Genomic DNA, 20,713 nt, shown 5'->3' with positions numbered 1-20,713 from the left:
ACAGACAAGCTGGAAGGGGGAGTCAAATCCAACCGAGGCCTGAGGGTTAAAAAGACGAGTTAACCTTAAGTAGGAAAATATTTCATAACGCGCTGGAATGAAGCCTCCAGTCGCGTCCGTCTTGAGTCACACGTCTACTGCTTAAATGCGGGTTAAGCAACATCCAGAGCCGTTTGCGACATATTGAGAAGATGCGTGCTACGATCGGGAATGATTCCAAGCGGAGTAACCGATTAGGCATGTACAAACATCGCGCGACACACTTCTCAGGGCCCTAACGGTGAACGTTTTGGATTCAAAAGCGTTTCAAGGTAGAAAAGGCTTCAATCCGCCCAGTAAGCAGACACTTTTCCCCCGCTTTTTCCCTCGCTCGCTGGCTCACGCTTCCACTCTCTAATTTTTGTCAACATTCCATTTATTTCTCTGGCTATAAATATCCAGGGCACGTCAGATTGGAAGAAGTTTTTTTTTTTTTTTTTTCAGTGGGGCTTCATGGAAAAATCAACCGGGGGAGGTAAATATAGGTGTATGGGAGGGGGTAAAATGGGAAAAGAGTGTGAGCGCTTGGGGGTTTTTGCAGGGTTCTCAGTTTAAACGAAACCAGGTGTGTTGTTGGACCGGGATGGATGGCGGTTTAGGGGGGGTCGAGAGTGTGTGAATCTGTGAAGTTGTTGTTCGCTTGCCATTTGGACAAATTTTCGAGTATTTGGGCCGCAGACCAGGAATTCGCATCTCTAGACTGGGGCTGAGGGGGGTGTTGGGGAGGCGGGAGAAGTCAAGGAAATGGGAACTTTGCAGGGGGCCAGGGTGGGGGGGATAAGACGAGTGGGCGGTCCACTCCCTTCTCTCTTTTTCTCTCTCTCTCTCTCTCTCTCTCTCTGTCTCTGGCTCTCCCACCCTTCTCCCTTCTCCTTTCTCCTGTCTCCCTTCTCCCTCCTGCATGTGTTGAGCCGCTCTCTCTCCAAGTGTCTCCCACTCAGCGTGTCAGTGCGCAGCGCGTGGAGCTTCAGGGTCGACTTCCCCGCAGTCACATTCGCCGGGGTCAGGCCGACAAAGACGACGCAGACATCCGAAACAAGACGCGCTGGTGAGTTCTGTTCACTTTATGTAACAGTTGACATCGCTGTTTGATAACCTTTCGGGCCTGGTCCGGTTCTACAACCCCTCTCGGCTTGTTCGTGGCCATTTTTGGCCACATAGAGACATAATGTGGAATTTCAGAGTTTTTGAAAAATGTTTTCGCCCGTGTTTTTGATTGAACTCAGTTCATTTGTTTCATTCAAAGTCAAAACTTAACTTTGTGAAGTTTTTAACTAGATCAGAAAGTCGATCTCAAAGTGTGGTATAAGTACCGCTCGTGGCACGGAGGCTCCTTCTAGTGGTATGTGAAAGAATTACTGAATTAAATGTCCAAATTGTGGATGTTACCCTGGCTTAATTTTAAAAGAAAATCTACTATAGTACATTTGTTAGGTACAGTTCAGGTTGGTTAAGTACAATCCAATTGCATTTAATCTGTTACAAGTTTCTTTTCAAAGATTTACCAAGGAATTCTGATTAAAGTATTCTTCGTGTTTCTTTTCCCATGTTTAATCACAGTGTTAATATTCAAACTGCACAATGTTAAAATCGCCTCCGCAGATACTAAATATACTTTTGAGGAATAAGACCTTACTTGTTTTTGATTAACGTTTCAGCCTACAACAACTGTATTTTATTGTTCATCAACATTGTGGAACTTTTACAACCAAGTTGGTTTTTTTAGGTGTACTTAATGTAAAAAGTTCAAGATCCACTAAACTTGCCATTTTTTTTCTACCTTTCAAATGCAAACTTGTAAAGCAACTTCCAAAATGAACATTTTTTATACAGTCTCATTAGAGTCTTTTTTTTTTTTTTAAGATATTGCTAAAACTACAGTTTTCTGCAGCCAGGGAGGTTACACTTCTTAAATTAAAATGTATTTCATATTCATAGTCATGGATGGATGGATGGTGTAGTCCCAGGTTGTGCTCAGGTAAGAGTACATTTACAGACTGACTAATATGACTCAAATACATATTTTTTTTAAAAAAAGGCCTTCCAAATAATTACTTGACCAAGTATTCAGTCAAAACAAAAAATTATTCAAAGCATACAAAACACGAACACAGCTAGAGAAGTGTATGAAATGTGAATATAAAAATGCCATCCAACAATGTCACTTTAACAGAAAGAACATAAAGCAAATTCTTCCATAACAAATTTTCTTCACTTAACTTTTCTTTGTTTAAAGTCACGGAAAGGACAAAAAGATCACCTGTCAGAGATTACGTTTCTCTGTTGTTTTTTCCAAATTTCACGAAAATGTGTCAATCGGAAAACTTTGCTGCGGAGATTCCGTGTACAGTCATGCGACTGCCTGGGTCCGTTTTGATTGCTCGAGTGGAGTGAAACAGCAACTATTGGATTTGCGAAAGGCAGAAATCTCCCTGACAAACTAAAATACATAGACTGCGAAAGCGGTATTACATTAATGAAACTAAAACTAGCAAGCAGAATGTATCTTATTGTAACAGAGTAAACATGGATGGTACATTGCCACATCCTCTCCAGCGACTCCCCCCCGCGCCCCCACACAGATTGCTGATTGGTGACTCCTGTAGAAGTCATGTCATGGAGGCAGGCAGCCAAACGTGTATAAGGTTTATTTTAGCTTTAAATACATTATTTGGGACCTATAGTTTAAAAAAAAGGTGTACATAAAAGCAATTCATTCTTCTTATGTGCAGTAGTTTGTATAAGCAGCATTATTCGTGTCGCAGTGTCGCAATCCCTCCACTTATGACACCAACACTTTTCTCGTTGCCCCCCCCCACATACACACACATTCTGTGTCAAAAGCTATCCTTATTTAGTAGTGTACGCTGCAGAATTCGGGTGGCAGGAAATAAAGGGCCCACGAGCCAGACTTTGAACAACATTCGCCGGAACGAATGGCGGCATATCGTTGTAGCTGCGCGAGAGGTGAGAAGAGCCGCTTCTCTTTGCGAACGCGTCACGTGACGACGCCAGCGCTCTACTTCTGGCGTGGCAGTACAGTAAAAGTGGCCCCCGTAATCACCGCAGTCGGGTTCTTGGCTCCGCGCGGCAGCGGCTGTAATAGGAGGGTAGACGTGCGCCGCGACTGCACCGCGTCGTCATCCCGGCTTCGCACGGGAAGCCACCGCAGGGTGATCCGGGTCAAGTGCTAGAGTTACACGAAAACAATAAGCTCAAGGCAGAAATCTTCGTCGAAAACACCGGTGGCGGTGGGGGAGCAAATCCAGTCTGCGGCATAAATTTCTGTGGCCCACTAAAGCAAATAAAGCGTCTATTTCATTTTTCTCGTTTAATAGGCCGGAAGGTTACATACACTGTGAAAACATATTACATTTTTTGTCTCACTGTCTGAAGTCAAATCAGATTCAACCTCTTCTGTATGGAAGTAAATTAGGCCCACCAGGATTTTAATTTGAAATGCCACGGAAAATGGGATATGAATTTGAAATGTAGTGGTCACATTTTCAATAGTTGCTACAATTCGCTGTCTAAAATTCACCGTCTGTGCCACCAGGCAGGGTTACTTCAGGTCAGAACCGAGCACCCAGCCAATCGCAGTTAGGCTTTCTTAGTCACATGACGTCACATATTAAGGAAGCGGAACTGGATTGGCTGGCTGTTTGGTTCTGACCTGAAGTAACCAGACGGTGAATTTCAGACAGCGAATTGTAGCAACTCATTCACTTCCATACTTCTGTTTCCGGTCAGTCGGGATCACCAAAATTATTTAACTTTGTTGTATGCCACAATAATGTTAATTTTCTCCAAGGTCAAAAGTTTAGATACATTTCCTGAGTACGGAGTAGCATTTCCTTTGAACTGCATGACTCGGGTCAAACGTCTCGGGTAACCTTCCACAAGCTTCTGACCACAAGCTACTCCGCTTGGACTCTTGGCCCATTCCCCCTTGACAGAACTGGTGTAACTGAGTCAGGATATTCAGTGGCCTTGCTCGCACGCGCCTTTTCCGATCTCCCCACAAATTTTTAATAGAATTATTCAGATGAGGACTTTGTGAGGACCACTCCAAGACTTTGTTGTCCTCAAGCCACCCACTTTTTAACCATTTTGGCAGTATCTTTGGGGTCACTGTCCATTTGGAAGACCCACTTGCGCCCAAGTTTTATCTTCCCGCCTGATGTCTCGACATGTCACGTAACGTTCATTCTTCGCGATGAAGAGTGGGAATTTGCGTCACTATCACCGTAATTCTATAAACATTCAAACAAATTCATACAAACAGATCCTAACAAGACTCAGAGGCATACATTCTCTCTGCTGTGGGAACGTCGGCTATGTCTCTTCTTTTTCCTCTCATACTGCAGTTCTTCCAGCAGAATTCAGTGGTGCCCCACATGTCACCATGGTGTAAGGCGCACAACATAGAGAACCCCCACATATTAATAGGTGATGTGCGAATTTGCTAATATTCCCAAGCCGAGCATCTAATACTTTGAATTGATTGGAGGAGCTTCATGTAGCCAGGCGATCAGAGATTTTTGTTGGCAGATGGTCATTTTTTTTCACCCATAGTTGGCTTTCATTGTACTGACTCAGGTGAGGAAAAGCACCAGAAAGGCCACAAACCGTCCTCGTTGTCAGCGCAGATGACAAATCAGGCCTTTGACCCACTTTACAGGGTGGGCCGGTGGAGCAATACAGCGGGGGCGCCCGGTTCTGGAACAGAATTTCTCACGAGACCCACCGGCGTCCATCACCGTTTGGATTTTTGCAGGTTGACCGCCCTCAGCGGGTACTAGAGGGTGCGCTCCGGCTTCTCCGTGCCCGGCTGAGCAGAACAACACGGGAGGCGCCCGTGCGGACGTGCGTGTCCGCGTGTGGTCCCTCGCCGTGTTTTTCCAAGTCCGCAGGTGGTCACTTGTGTCAAGCGAGCTGACATTTTGCCTGTTAAATTGGGCTGACTGGCAATTTAAAAATGAACCCGCGGGGGTCAGGGCCAGAACCTTTATCAGATTATGTCCGAGTCCAGCTGGGGGTGTTGTCACATTAAATATACAAGTGTTTATTATTTTATGAACAAAAAAACTTCAGTTTAACAATTACAATTGATTTTTTTTAAATGTGAGACAATTTCAGGCTAAAAATATTAATTCAGTTATAAATAATAATAATAAAACAAGTGTTCAAATAGTTGTTAAATATTAATATGGGGTTATTTAATTCACATTTTTATGTTTAAAAAAAACAATACATTATTATTCAGCAGTTTTAAGAGAACCTGACAACATGAATGCAATAAATACGACGGGACTCTTAATAATGTAAAAAGAAATGGCTGACTGTAGCCCATGGGCCATACTTTGCCCACCCCTGCCTTACGCAAGCCGTGGGGGGGTTTTCCCAGAAAAGCGATACTCTGGGAACCGCAGCCGTTTGCCAGGGCATCCCGGCTGAGAACCGGCATCCAAATCCTCACCGCGGCATTCCAGATGTCCGCCAACACTCGTTCACGCATCCCCGCCGGCCACAGTCGGCCACCTCGCCCCAGACTGATCGCTCGCTTTGTTTGCAGTCGTTTCGTTTTACATTTTGGACAGTCTGGCGGAGGTGACAAAAGTATACACATGCTGTACAGTACTTAAGACAACTGAGGAGAAAAAGACTTTGACAAAAGTAGAGGTAAAGATTTAATGTGTGTGGCCACCTAGGGGCAGTGTAATACAGACATTTCTCCTCAATATGCCGCAGTAATATTAATGAAAATTGCACAAAACAGCCCCCCCCCACAAATGCATAAAATGTGCACTTCACAGTCGGTTGGTGGTCTTGATGTTCAGCTCAATCCATCGCTTTTTTATTTACTCATTTGTTAAGATCTTAAATCCCGTCACCGAGGTGTTCCGTAAATTAAGGGATCCAGCAAAGACGGAGTTTTCGCGTATAGCCATTGTTAGCTTGCTTGCTCCACGCTGGAGCGCTAAATGGGCCTTGTTCTGGAAGCTGAGCATAGCTAACTCACAACCGAGCGGCACTTTGTCCTTATACAGTACCGTGCCTGCAAAATCAGGAAAGTCCAAACAACAATGCAGCACTGTATTGTAATGTAGTCTTTGCATATGCTTTCAGCACTTTAAAGATATTTCATCTGTTTAGAAACAGAACAGGGATATCTATTAAATGCTACTTCCAGTTGTTTTTCTAAAAAAAAAATATATATATATACCGATGAGTATTGTCTGTCTAAATGTGCTGCTGCACCATTTGAATTTAAATATCCATTGTTGCAGCAATGGAACTTATTAGCTTGTCTGTGGTGTTTTCCATTGTTTATTAGCATTAAGCTAAGCAGACTTTCCTCAGGCAAAGGTATTTGGATATTTTAAATAGAGAGAAAATTCTCATTGTTTAGTTTAGCACTGAACAGCTTGAAGTATCTATTTGGAGCATAACTACAACACTTTTATCTCAAATATTTGCTTGCAAGTCAAAGCAAACAACCGGCCCGAACCGCTCATATTTTCAAAAATCCCCAACGGAGATCACTCATCAGGCCTCATTTTCAAATGTAAGAAGTGCAAGTAAAAATTTGTTAAAGAAATACATAAGTAACGTACCAGATTCCATTAAAAAAAAATGACTCGAGTTGAGCGATCATGTGTTTGCACTTGGTGACTTCCCACCACCGCAGTCCGGTCCGGTCACGTAGCGCGGGCGGGCTTCTTGATTGCACACTGGTATGTTATGCCTCTCAAGACCCAAATAGCTCGTGATGTCACGCTCCGGTCTTGGGGGTTGACCACGTCAAGCCCGTGGCCTGCGTTTTGTCTTGTGAGCAAGCGGACGTGGATCATAACCGGCTGTCACGCGCTCCAAGTCCAGCTGACTTTGCACGAACTCACTCGTGTGGCCCTATTTACAGGGCGAGGAGCCATTTTGAGGGACTTATAATGACAGCAAACGGGCCCTAACTGGAAAGTTGCACACTGGTGTGATTTCTCCAAGCATCCATGCATACATTTTCTGTACTGCTTATCTTGTTAGGTTGGCGGGTCAAATGGACCTGAACTGCTTTTCCTGCACTGAATTTCCATAATATGAGGGCCTTAATCTTGCGAATATGCAACTTTTTTTTCCTTTTCTTCAAGATATACAACTTTACATTGATATTAGTCGGATTTAAATCCTGGCAATATTCAACTCTATTTTCACATTAGCTCTTAAATTTAAAAAACATAACACAATTCTCATAATATCCATATTTTTTTCTCAAGAATTGAAAAAAAAAAATCTTAAATACTTGACTTTAGTCTCATAAATTGTAAATTGACTTTAATCTTGACAAAATACAAGTTCATTCTTGTTACACTATTATGAGTTTGACCTCAAAAATGTAAAATTTTATTTTTGTAATATTGGGACTTTTATACAAAGTTGTTACAATAATATCTATAATTTATTTGCTCAAAAATGACTTCATTTTCTAAAACTATTACAATGTTAATCTCAAATATAAAGATCTAAATAAAGCAAAATAAATGTCTTACTTTATTTTCATAAATATGCAACTTTATTCTCTATACATTATGACTTGTATTCTTGAAAATAAACAACTTTGCCCCCTTAAAATTCTAATTGTTTTTTAATCAAAAATTTGACTTTATTTATTTTGTGATATCACAATTTTATTTTCCAAAATGAACACGTTTATTCTTGCAAATGACAATGTTTTTTTCTTAAAATATACAAAATAAACTTTATCATACCATGACAACTTTATTGTTGAAGATGATTTTTTTTTTCTCTTGAAAATATATAAATGTATTCCTGGAATATTCCAATTTATTTTGTCAAACATAAACAACTGCATAATCCCTAAAATGTACAACTTAATTTTCATAATATGGCAGTTTTATCTTGAATATGCATCTCGATCAACCCAGGCAAAAACTGTATTTAGTAATTTGTCTAAATGCGTTTGAATTAATCGATTGGTGAACCCAGATTAATTTTTTTACTGTACTTGTACTTTAATATGTCAATTTATAGAATAAAAATATGGAGTATAGTAGTGCACTTTGAGTTTTAAGTCTTTAAAGTTGTACATCCATCCATTTTCTTCACGGCTTATCCTCACGAGGGTCACGGGGACTGCTGGAGCCTATCTCAGCTGTCAACGGGCAGGAAGCGGGGTACACACTGAACTGGTTGCCAGCCAATCGCAGTAAAGTCGTACATTTTTTAGGAAAAAAAGTTGACTTCTTCCTTGAAGAATATAAAACTTCTACTGTATGAGTTTCACCAGAAAACCTAAGTTATCAAAATCTAATGTGACATAATCTACTGCAACCCAACTCCCGTACTTGACAATTTAAGACCCATTCAGAGGGCAGCCTGTTGCAGTCCGCCAGGCTAAAGATACAGAGGGCTTTCTGTGCAGCGCTAATAGAAAAAAAGAAAAATGTATTTGTGCAATGTTATGCGCAGCTGGAGGACGTCACGGTGTTTATGTTCTTCTACCTGGTGAAAGTCCCTCTCGTCAATTAGTGATCAAGGCCGCACTGTTTGGCTGACAAACAGGCCAGCCAGGCCAAACTAACTTAACTTTTTTTTTTTCTTGGCCTCGGCGACAGTTGATTTTATTCATCGTTTGGTTGGTGTCGTGGCGGAGTTCGCAAACGTTTTGGGTCCAAGGAGAAACGTTTCCCTCATTACCTGAACAGCAATTAAATATAACCGTCATTAAGTTCAAGTTGACATTTACCACTCCCACGAGCTTTCAACGCATTGGACCCCCCCCCCCCACCGCACCCCCCCACAATGGCACTCAGTTGAGTGGCGCCATTTTGGGGCTTTTGTGACATCTCTAATGTTGTCTTTTTCTGTCTTTCTTTCCGCAGATGCTGATTGAGTAGGCAGCCCATCCAAAGTCAACAACCTCTCCCTTGTGTGCGTGCGTGCGTGCGTGTGCGTGCGTGTGTGCGTGCGCGCATGTGTGTGTTTATGCGTGTTCTAGTCTCAGGGTCTCGGTAGTATGCAGGGGGCCCGTGTGTCATTCGTGTGCGCGTGCGTGTGCGTGCTCCTCCACAGTGTTATTTCACAGCCGCCCAAAGAAATTGACACCCAAACGGTACGGCTGCATCAATTCTCCCGCTATACTCCGGCGCTCCCTCTCCCTGCCGCTAACGTTACAAACAGCTGTATCGTGTTTTTGTTTTGCAACATTTTCTATGAATTTGCTCCCGTGTACGTTTCACAATGTTCCCTTTCTGACGATTGTTTTTGGGGAGGGGGGGGGTATTTTGCCGCTACACTATTTCTTTTGGCCGGTGTTTTCTTTCCGTCCAATTCACATGGCAGGTACATTTTGCCACAATAAAATAACATACAGGACTAATTATACCTCTGAAAAGTAAATTTGGAGGTGACATTTGGATAGCTAAAACTTTGCCAGGCTTATTTTTCTTTCAGCGATATTCAAGTAGACGTACTGTAATTTCCAGGCTACAGAGCGCGCCTGGTTATAAGCCGCTGTACACAGAAAGAATTTAGCGTTAGCGCGGGGCTACCGTTAGCGCGGGGCTAGCATTAGCACGGCGCTAGCATTAGCACGGCGCTAGCATTAAACTTTCTGTGTCCCGAAGCTTATAACCCGTGGCGCTAGCATTAACGCGGGGCTAGCGTTAGCACAGCGCTAGTGTTAAACTTTCTGTGTACTGAGGCTTATAACCAGGTGTGCTGGCGTTAAACTCTTTGAGTCCCGAGTCTTATAACCAGGTGCGCTAGCATTAAACTCTTTCGTTGTACCGAGGTTTATAACCAGGTGCACTAGCGTTAAACTCTGTGTTATAAGGCTTATAACCAGGTGTGCTAACGCTAGCACTGCGCTAACGCTAGCACCGCATAAGCCGCAGGGTTGAAAGCGTGTGAAAAAAGTTGCGGCTTGTAGACCGGAAATTACAGTACTGTGTGAATGTTTCACGCTACTATCCGCAACGCATTTTCATAGAGCTACTGTTAAGACGTACAATTCAGTTAACAATTTTATAAGGATTTATCATTCCCGTCAGTTCCTTTTTCCATGTCCTAATGTGTTGTTTATAGTTTTGATATTTCTTCATTTAACTGACCTAATTTTGTCCCGTTTCTCTTTCTAGGAATGCACGGATGGCTATCACTGGGACCCTCAGACGGAGCACTGCAAAGGTAAACGCGGGAAAGGCCGAGTTTAAAACAAATCTATCGGTCTTCTTTTTTTGCCTTCCTCACTAGCATTTGGGTTAAAATACCCGTCGCTTCAAGGCTTTTCAATCAACGCTAACTGTTGGCTTGTCAATAGTTTTTCCCATTATTGTGATAGCTTTGAGCCTTTTTTTATGAATTGTTCGCTGCCGCTAATTATGGAGTTGAGTTCACTGCCACCAGTCAGTGTTCATAGCTGACGCTCAAAGCAAAAGTCATCATCATTATGTCAAAAAACTCATATGTAAGCGTAGATATTTAATTATGCTATTACAAAAATGTTGTCGGCGCGAGTGTGACGTTGCCACATCTGCGCCCCTTCAGATATCAACGAGTGCGAGACCATCGCAGACGCGTGCAAGGGGGAGATGAAATGCTTCAACCACTACGGAGGCTACCTGTGCCTCCCCCGCTCCGCCTCGGTCATCCCGGCCCACGAGCCCCCCATCGCGCCCACCGAGGCCTTCAACCCCTGCCCCCTCGGCTACGAGCCTCAAGGAGACAGCTGCGTGGGTGAGTGCGGGCCGCGGGCAGGTGGTCCCGGGGGTGGTCGGAACAGGTGTGAGTGGGGTCTGGGTGGGTGCGATTGTCCTTTGCGGGTGGGCTGGTTGTTAAGATTTCTCACGAGGACAGCTGCTGTGTTGCAGGCTTGAAAAATAAAATCCCGCAATTTTCAACTATCACAGTTGGGTCTGCTATGAAAACCACGGCAAGAGGGGTTCCGTGTATGCATAATTCTGAATTTGTATTTGTCCTCGCAGACGTGGACGAGTGCGAGCGTGACGAGCACGACTGCCAGCCCAGCCAGCAGTGCATCAACACCCTGGGAGCCTTCACCTGTCACTGCCCCGACGGTTACCGCAAAGTGGGCACCGAGTGCATCGGTGAGGCGGGGAACATTTTCGCAGGAGTTTAAAGACGGCCGCCGATTATTAAACGGCTGCCCTCGTGTCGTCCGCCAGATATTGACGAGTGCAGGTACAGGTACTGCCAGCATCGCTGCGTCAACGTTCCGGGGTCCTTCACGTGCCAGTGTGAGCCCGGGTTCCAGCTCGCGGGGAACAACCGATCCTGCATCGGTGAGTGGAAATGTCTGCGTTGAGTTTCTAGAAGGATCGAAATGGGGTTTTGGGCGCATGGTGAGTCCTAGAAATGGATTGTAGGCGTTTGTGTTTGGGTGAAGCAAGAGTTTGCCGTATTTCACTTAAAACGCATGCATTCACTTTTGGCGGCTGGCACGGTTTGCAACTCGTTAGAGCGTCTCCCTCCAAGTTCTGAGGACCGAGGTTCAAATCCCGCCCTCTCCTGTGTGGAGTTTACATGTTCATGTACAGTACAAGGTGTCCCATGCCTCCTGCCCAAAGACAGCTGGAATAGGCTCCAGCACTCTTGTGACACTTGTGAGGATAAGCGACTCAAATAATGGATGGATGGATGGATGTGTACAGTAGTCCTGTATAGTAAAAATTCCAAATTCAATGAACGTAATAAGGTGACCAAGTGTGCATTGTCTCTCGTCAGATGTGAACGAGTGCGAAATGGGGGCTCCGTGCTCCCAGAAGTGTTACAACACGTACGGCACCTTCTTGTGCCGCTGCGACCACGGCTACGAGCTGGGGGCCGACGGCTACACTTGCAACGGTAGGTGCAGAGATGGGACCTTTCCCGGAAGAAAAAAAAAAAAATGCTGAAGCTTGTGTGCCTGTGATGCCCTGGTGGAATTCTGTTAACTGAGTGGACTCAGTTTGAGTGACGGCGTGTTGATTGTGACAGACGTGGACGAGTGCAGCTACTCCAGCTACCTGTGCCAGCACCAGTGTGTCAACGAGCCGGGCAAGTTCTCCTGCGTGTGCCCCGAGGGATACCAGCTGCAAGGCACGCGGCTCTGCCAGGGTGAGGACGCACGGCCTCCCTCAACACGCAACCACTGAGAAAAAAGGGAAATTTAAAAAAATAAGTTGTTTTTGAAAAAATAATTTTTTTGAAGTTAAATAATTTCTTAAAAAAGTTTCGTTTTAGAAAAAAGTTGATTTTTGTTCCCCCCAAAAATTGGAGAAAAAATGAATTATTTAAAAAAAATTAAATATTTTTGAGAAGTTTTTATTCAATAATGTTTTATCTTTTAGGAATCATTTTTTTTCCAGAAAATAATTATATTTTTAGAAAAAGTTAAATGTTTTAGAGAAAATTCTTTATTTAAAGAGTTTTTAAACCTTTTTTTTTAATTCAGAAAAGTGACATTTTTTTGGGGGGAGAAAGTTGAATATTGTTTTATTTTTAACCTTTATCTATATGGTTAAAGCAATAGAAAACAGATTCTCTTTTGCAATCCTGACCTGGCGGTTGTTTAAAGGAAAATATTATAACTAATTTTTTTGACTTTTTTTATGTAGATGATAGCGAAAAAGGTCAATTAAAAAAGTTGTACATTGGAGAAAAACTTTGGAAAATCCAAGATTTAAGGGAAAAAAAACATGAACATGAAAAAAAGGAACATATTTTTGACAAAGTTATGAACTTTAGATTTGAAAAGTGATACGTATTGAAAAGAGTTTTCATATTTGAGGAAAACAGTCATGTGTAAAATTTTGAAAATGCAAAAGAAAGATCTTTTCCGGGGGGAAAAAAAAGTGTATTTATGGATTAAAAAAAAAAAGTTGTAAGGTTTGCCTGGACCCAATAAGTCTGAGGACTAAAAATCTGTTTTGTTGGCCCCTTAGATATCAACGAATGTGAAACAGGCGAGCATCAGTGCACGGACACGCAGACGTGCGTCAACCTCCACGGACGGTACCAGTGCGTGGACGCCAACCAATGTCTGGAACCGTACGTGCAGGTGTCCGAGAAGTGAGTGGCTGGTCTCAAACACACACACACACACACACACACACACACATGCTCCCGATATCTTTAGCCATCTGCTCCTAATAATAATCCCCGCAACCCAGATGCACACTCACACGCGCCAGGTCCACAATTTCCACATTGCACTACAATTTGTGCCAGGGGCGAAACATGTCGACGTATACGTGTTGAAAGCAAAGGCCAAACTTGGAATTTTCCTGTGGTGAAGGAGAAGCTCACGGCTTTAAAATGTGTGGAAGACTTTCGAGAAAGAAACACTGTAATGAATATTCATTAACAAACTATACGCCAGGTTTATTTTTTAACATACCAATTTATATGTGGTCGAACATGTAGGTGAGTCTTATTGGGTATAAAAGGAGCAACCCTGAAAGGCTCATTTGGTGTGTTCGAACGCCCCCGACAAAACCCGGAAATAACATTGCGCGCCGCCAGACCAGTTGACCCACAACTCGCTTTGTTGTGAATTCTCACGCCGCCGGAAAAACCCGGAAATAACGTAACATAATGTGCACGCCGCGAGCAGCTGACCCACCCACGACGCGTTTTGTTATTGTCAATTCGAACACCCCCTGAAAAAAAAAAAAAAAGGTTATTGTTTTTCTTCTTATCAAGGATATTAACCATCATAGCTCCGAAGAAGGCAAGTTGCTTATTTAAAGTTATTCTGCACTTTTGTTTATAAAAAAAAAAAAAAAAGTTTACAAGGCTGGGGCAGAGTTGCTACAGACATGGCAATGCACTCCCAGCCTGGCGTACTCTACTATTAAAGCATACATTTTAAGCAAAACATAAATCTATTTCTTAAATTATTTTATTATATAAAGTATTTAAACTATACATGTATTTCTATTATGCAGTTTATTATCAGGAAAAGCTAAAAAAAAAAATGCTTTAAAAAGCCAAATATTTTAGTCTTGGAACGCATTATTTCTTTTCCCATTCATTGTAATGGGAAACATTGATTCGGTTTTCGAACAAATCACTTCTCGAACCATTTTCTGGAACGGATTGTGGTCGAGAACTGAGGCATCACTGTATCATGAAAAGGTTCCGAGAATCTGGAGAAATCTCTGCAGGTAAGCGGTGAGGCCCAAAAGCAACACTGACCTTCGAATTTCATCCTTAGCGTTAAAACCCTGCATGATTGTGCAAAGGATATTTTGCCACCTGGGCTCAGAAACCCGTAAAAAAAGTTCACAGAGTTTGCTGCTACGTACATTTACGGATGCAAGTTCAAACTCTACCATGAAAAGGAAAAGGAGGGGAATGTAAAATTTGAACAGGATAGTAATAGTTGGTTTTGGTCCTGGGTTGTGGTGTTTATTGTAAAATGATGTAAGATATTGGATTAATTGTCAATTAGGCGTGCATTTGGGTATGGCTTTTTTAAAAATTGTTTGCTGTATTGAATGCAAGTGTGCGTATGTTATGGCTGTTCAAAAGAAATGTCACTCAGCTTTCTAATCGTCGTTCAAATTTGAGCTGAACAAAGATTTGCAATGCAAACGGCAGCCAAGCTTTGCTGCCCTCTCCTGGCTGATAGGCTAACCGCTATTTTTAACACGCATTCGAGTCGAGAGAACTCAACGTGTTATATTTTTATAATTGTGAAAGAGAACACATTTTTATGCTGGCAAGAGAAAAAGTGAATTTTATAGGGGGGATTGAGTGAATATTGATATTTGTGACATATATATGGTGATTACGAGTAGTTTTATACTTCCAAACAAAAAAGTTTGAAAAATATTTTCGAGGGGAAAAAAGTTGTAAATACTTTGTACATACAAAAAATATTTTTTGTAGCAGAGGCTAGTGTTACTTTTTCAAGAAAAAAAAAATGCTTTCCAGGATTTAAAGCGAACAAAAAAAATTACAGTTTCAAGGCCAATAATATTGAGAAAAGATATTTGGAAAAATATGCTTCAATAATTTCAAGAAAAAAAGTTGGATATTTTATGTTTTAAAAAGTTTGATGAAGTTTGGGCACCTTTTTTTAAAACAAAAAAAAAAGTAATTCAATGTTACGTTCTATTGCACAGGTGTCAAACTCAAGGCCCGGGGGCCAGACCGGCCCGCCGGATGATTTTATGTGGTCCGCGGAGGCTAATCATGTGTATCAACTTCCATGATTTTTGTTCACACCTGTCCCAAAATTTCAAATTGTCACATCATAAATGATAACACTGAGCTATTATAAGCATTTTTGTGTTACCAAACAACAAAAGTCGGAAAAACCCTAACCCTTGATTTCTGATTCCAAAACTGGTTCATAAATTTCATGTGTAAATATGATGGGGCAGTTCAATATTTTTATGATTTCACAGTCATAATGGCCCACTGAGGGAAGGAAATGTGGCCCGTGACAAAAATGAGTTTGACACCCCTGTTCTATAGTGACATGAAACGATCGCATATTTCCCCCAAAAAGCTGTACATTTAAAGAAAAAAATATATATATTTTTGAGAGAACGAGTTAGTTCTAGGGTGACAAAAAAAAATCATATTTAAGGGATTTTTTTGCAATGGAAAAAGTTTTGAAAAGCTCAACATTTGAGGGAAAACTTGTACATTATACCTTTAAGAATTAACTGAGTTTGCTGTCTATTTCTGTAAAAAAAAAATTGAGCAATAAAGGTTGTTATGAGTAAATCATTTTCCCCAAGTACAGTAGATATGAAAAGTGCGTCGCCGTTCGATGACCTGGCGACTTTTCAGTCTTGCGTGGTTTTTTTTTTGTTTTTTTTTGTGTGTGTGCGTCACGTCAGTCGCTGCGTGTGTCCCGTGACCAAAGCGGCGTGCCGGGACCTGCCCTTCTCCATCGTGCACCGCTACATGAGCATCACGTCGGAGCGCTCGGTTCCGTCCGACATCTTCCAGATCCAGGCCACCAGCGTCTCCCCGGGGGCCTACAACACCTTCCGCATCCGCGCGGGCGACCGCGACGGAGACTTTTACATCAGGGTGAGCCAAACTCCTTCCGCCGGCGTCGCCGAATTCACCCGCCGACTGAACTCTAACGTCGGCTTTTGTTCCGACGGCCCCCCTCAGCAAATCAACAACATCAGCGCCATGCTGGTGCTGGCCCGCGCCGTGTCGGGCCCGCGCGAGTACACGCTGGACCTGGAGATGGTCTCGGTCAACCCGCTGCTCAGCTACCAGGGCAACTACCAGAGCAGCTCCGCCCTCAGACTCTCCATCTACATCGGGCCGTACACCTTCTAACCCGACTGGCGGTCGACGCCGACGGCAACGTCTTATTATCTCTTGAAATATGCAAACACTTCTCTTTTGGATGTTTTTTTTTTTTTTTTTTTTTTTTTACTTCTGTCCCACACATCACACATTTGGAAAACCCTTTCAAGCATTTATTCCGTATCCTACTAGTGCGTCAAATTATGAATGGAAAACTAGTGCGCTCCAAGTAAACGCTCAAACGACTTTCTGGAAAGTTCTTGGTGCATTCATTTCATTTTTCAAATACCCTGCTGAAAGTGTGTACTAGTACCCTCTTTGCCCTCACTGTTGGGACAGATTAGCGTGCTAGTAGGACGGCTGTGTCTTATAGTCAATATTTTCTTTTTCTTTCCGTGACTGTGCTTGTAATGTTTGTCCATTACTAGTGCACATTTGGCACGTTTTGTTTAGTGTGCTGCACTAGTAACATTACTGTGCTCAACTAGTTACGCCCTAGTAGCCTCCCTATCAAGGATTTTCGAACAAATGCTCAAACGGGAAAGTTTCAAAAGTGTTTATTTGAGATCCTTCACATCCGATTTAAGGGAAATGTACTAGAATGCTCTTTGTCCTCTTTGCTAGTAAAGCGTACTACTATCTTGTCAATTGCCAAACTGATTTTCTTTGTTCTTGTGACTGTGACAATTAAGTTCTACTCTTGTCTAGTCAAACTAGTTGACATCCATGTGTTACTAGTACTGCAGTACTAGGCAACGGCTGGGCATTAACTAGTAGAATTTTGTAATGTTTGTACTAGTAGTGTGTAGTTGTGAACTTGTGCAAAGGTTTGTCTGTTTAGTAGTAGTACGTAGTTGTCATACTAGTTTGCACAAATGTCATTTAGGCGAGATGGGTAGTAGTGACAAAAAAAAAAAAAAAAACTAGCAAAAGACAGTTGTTGAAAAGTGAGCTGACTTGTCCTACTAGTGAGGGCGAAGAGAGTACCAGTACGTCTACGAGGCTTAAGTTGGATATGAAGGACGCAGACACGTTTGATGGAAAGTCGCCGGTTGAAGGCTGAGAACGGAGGAATGAGAAGCACGTGCGACCAGTCGTCATCCCGTTTGTCACTTCAGCCCCATTCTTCATTTTCTCAATGGCCTCAAACATTTGTGACATTGAAACATTTGACTTTTTTTTTCCCCTCTTTGTCTACTTTTGAACTCAAATAAAAACAATATACTTTAATCTTATTGTGACGCCCCCTCCCAAAAAGCTGAGTGTTCCTTCAAAATATGTTTTTTTCCCTCACATTTATCCCCATTTCCACAAATATACTTTTTTTCTGAAAATAGGACTTTCTTTTCATGACGATGCGTACCTATCTTGAAAACAGTTTTTTTTCCAAAATGACTTCAGAACATTTTTTAGTTTTTTTTAAAATACATTCCATTCTCAAAAACCTACCTTTTTCCTCCTAAAAAAAATGAGTTTTTCATTTCTTTTTCTTCTTGAAAACTGTTCTATTCTCATTTTAAAAAAAGTTTTTCATTATATGACTCTCTAAAATCTAAACTATATTTTTTACTCAAAAGTTAACTTTGTCCTTCAAGATATGTAATTCTGATCCCCCCCCCCAAAAAAAAAATCAAACATTTTCTTCCCGACAATATACAACTTTGTCTCTTCATTATTATACGACTTCCTCAAAAAAAGAAGTCCTGAAAAAATGTGTATCTTTTTACTTTTCTTTCCATCCATCTGACCATTTTCTTTGCCGCATATCCTCACGAGGGTCGCGGAGAGTGCTGGAGGCGGGGTACACCGTGAACTGGTTGCTAGTCAATCGCAGGGCAACTTTTGAAACTTTAGTTTTGTAGACATATAGCACTAACACGCCATAACAATATTTCCTGCTCCCAACTGCAATCTTTTATTATTTTTTTATTTTTTTTTTTTGTGTAACACGTCACACCGGGTCGAGCACACACTTAAACGAAGCTGGGCCACGAGCACCGCCACTGACATTTTTCCAAGGTGACAAATGAGCTAGTGCATATTTTCCAGCTGACTTTTTTCACGTACAGTGAAGCGCCGCAATTCCTGCGGTTAAGTAACAACTGAGGCTGCAACGAGCAAATATATGAGAGTCATTGACCCCCCCCCCAAAAAAAGGTTTGTAATTGCTCATAGATGCCACAACACCCCCCATTAGACAAAGTTAGTGGCACAGATCAGCTGGTAAAGCGTTTGCCTCACAGTTCTGAGGTCCTGGGTTCGATCACGGACCCACCTGTGTGGCGTTTGCATGTTCTCCCCGTACCTTCGTGGGTTTTCTCCGGGCACTCCGGTTCCCTCCCACATCCCAAAAACATGCAACATTGATTGGACACTCTAAATTGCCCCAAGGTGTGATTGTGAGTGCAACTGTTGTCTGTCTCCATGTGCCCTGCAATTAGCTGGCAACCAGTTCAGGGTGTACCCCGCCTCCTGCCAGTTGACAGCTGGGATAGGCTCCAGCACTCCCCGCGACCCTCGTGAGGATAAGCGACAAAGAAAATGGATGGATGGACAGACAAAATTATGGCCTAATTAATCATTTGTGAGGGGACTCACCTCAACAGTCGTCAGAAGATGGCATCGAAGCAATATTTTTCATACTGGACGAGGCTTTGACCTGAGCACAAAAACAGCGAATACGTGAGTTTTTCAGCAAACAAAAAAAGCTGTGAACATGTGGTTTACTGCACACCTGGACCGCTTGCGAGCCGATCGCATATAAATACAGAACCGTTCATATTAATCAACGACAGTCAATTTCAAAGTAAACTCTGACATGATCATCAGTTTCAGTACTTTTTGTGATATTTTCATTTGTTTTGTACCAATAAAGGCTGGGAAACACCGTTGGTGTATCGCTTATGTTGTTACTTGTTATTAAGGTTCCGTAGAGTATTTTGCACTCCACTCGTGTTCATGCAACCCCCCTGTATACACACACATAGAACTTCATCCATCACTTCAAAAAAAAAAAAAGAACAACATATGGCCAAAAATTAATGATCCTTGAATTTTTATTCCTTCAATGAAACGGTGATGTCATACGGGAATTTCATCTCGTCCCCAAGCGGAAAACACAAATGCGCGTACTGTAGACACACGGCTACCATCTGTTCTCACTCAGGGAAATATTTTCGAGCCAGAAAAAAAAAAAAAAAAAAAAGATATTTCAGAATAAAAGTTGGATTGTTTGGGGTGGGGGGGGTGTACATTTTTAAGGAAAAAAAAAAAAGTCATACATTTTGAAAAGCAGGTGTATTCTATTTCCCAAAATATTTTTGCTATCTGGAAGGGAAACTATTTCTTTATTTTGAAAAATAAAATAATAACAATTGCCCCCCCCCCATTATTGCTTGTTTAATGTTATTCTGCATTTTTGTTTGTTAAAAAAAAGTTGACAAGGCTGGGGGCTGAGTCGCTACAGATACGGCAATGCACTCCCAGCCTAGCGTACTCTACTACTAAAGCATATATTTTAAGCAAAAAATAAATATATTTCTGAAATTATTTTCATTATATAAAGTATTTAAACTATACATGTATTCCTACTATGAACTTTGAACATGAAAAGCTAAAAAAAATGCTTTAAAAAGCCAACTTTTTAGGCTGGGAACGCATTATTTCTTTTTCCATTCACTGTAATGGGAAATATCGATTCGGTTTTCCAACAAATCACTTCTCGAACCATTTTCAGGAACGGATTGTGGTCGAGAACTGAGGCATCGCTGTATCATGAAAAGGTTCCGAGAATCTGGAGAACTCTCGAACAGGATACAAGGCCACCTTCCGCTATAATCGGTCAGCGTGCCTAATTGAACACACAAGTGCAGGATCACGACGCACACACAAAAATGTAGCGGTGTTACGTGTGTGCATGACTTCTTTAAAAAAACAACAACAACAAAAAAAAACATTTATATAAACACTGCGACCTCCACCTTGGCTTCCTTTACACATTACATAAACGGGGTTGCCAAGAGGCAACAAATGTTGCTAAGGCCGCGTGGGTGTGGAGCCACAAAAGGCAGCGGGCGCATTACGCGCTATACAGTACTGCATACTGCTCTTAAAACATTCAGCCGCAGGGAAAAGGAATATTAATAAGTGCCGTGGAAAAAAATGACACAGTCAATGGATGCATTCAAAAGAAAAAGTCAGTACTACTTCAGTACACTTTTCTTGGAAGTACGACAGCAGTTTTTTTTTTTTTTCATGCGCCAACATGTCTTAATCATGAAACAAGAAATGAAAAGAATTTTTTGTAAATCAAAATTATTTTTAATAATTATATACATATAATATAAATATATAAATATACATAAAAACTAAT

General features: G+C 41.9%; 1 protein-coding gene and 1 long non-coding RNA gene across 2 annotated transcripts in view; one reads left to right on the top strand and one right to left on the bottom strand.

Annotated features, from left to right (window-relative positions):
* Positions 1-871: 871 nt before the first annotated feature.
* Positions 872-19,232, top strand: efemp2a (EGF containing fibulin extracellular matrix protein 2a). The gene is made up of 11 exons (XM_061834284.1): positions 872-1,087; positions 8,940-9,169; positions 10,197-10,245; positions 10,606-10,794; positions 11,043-11,165; positions 11,244-11,360; positions 11,803-11,922; positions 12,055-12,174; positions 13,002-13,128; positions 15,915-16,110; positions 16,198-19,232. The coding sequence occupies exons 2-11, from the start codon at positions 9,074-9,076 to the stop codon at positions 16,369-16,371; spliced, it is 1,311 nt and encodes a 436-aa protein (XP_061690268.1). The 5' UTR covers positions 872-1,087; positions 8,940-9,073; the 3' UTR covers positions 16,372-19,232.
* LOC133508361 (uncharacterized) overlaps positions 12,075-20,713 on the bottom strand; it is a 22,522-nt gene continuing 13,883 nt past the window's right edge. The window contains exons 4-5 of the long non-coding RNA XR_009797041.1: positions 18,940-19,000; positions 12,075-12,208 (exon numbers count right to left, since the gene is read on the bottom strand). This is a non-coding gene — a long non-coding RNA (uncharacterized LOC133508361). The remainder of the gene's footprint in view (positions 12,209-18,939; positions 19,001-20,713) is intronic.

The sequence above is a fragment of the Syngnathoides biaculeatus genome, chromosome 11 (assembly GCF_019802595.1).
Source record: "Syngnathoides biaculeatus isolate LvHL_M chromosome 11, ASM1980259v1, whole genome shotgun sequence".
Taxonomy (NCBI): Eukaryota; Metazoa; Chordata; class Actinopteri; order Syngnathiformes; family Syngnathidae; genus Syngnathoides; species Syngnathoides biaculeatus.
The sequence above is the reverse complement of the archived record's forward strand: the minus strand, read 5'-3'. Positions and strand labels throughout refer to the sequence as shown.

Excerpts from the sequence above, each read along its gene's own strand:
- efemp2a (XM_061834284.1), top strand. The coding sequence starts at position 9,074 with ATGCAGGGGGCCCGTGTGTCATTCGTGTGCGCGTGCGTGTGCGTGCTC. Across the intron at positions 9,170-10,196 it reads AAGAAATTGACACCCAAACG|GAATGCACGGATGGCTATCA; the intron begins GTACGGCTGCAT and ends TTCTCTTTCTAG. Across the intron at positions 12,175-13,001 it reads AGGCACGCGGCTCTGCCAGG|ATATCAACGAATGTGAAACA; the intron begins GTGAGGACGCAC and ends TTGGCCCCTTAG.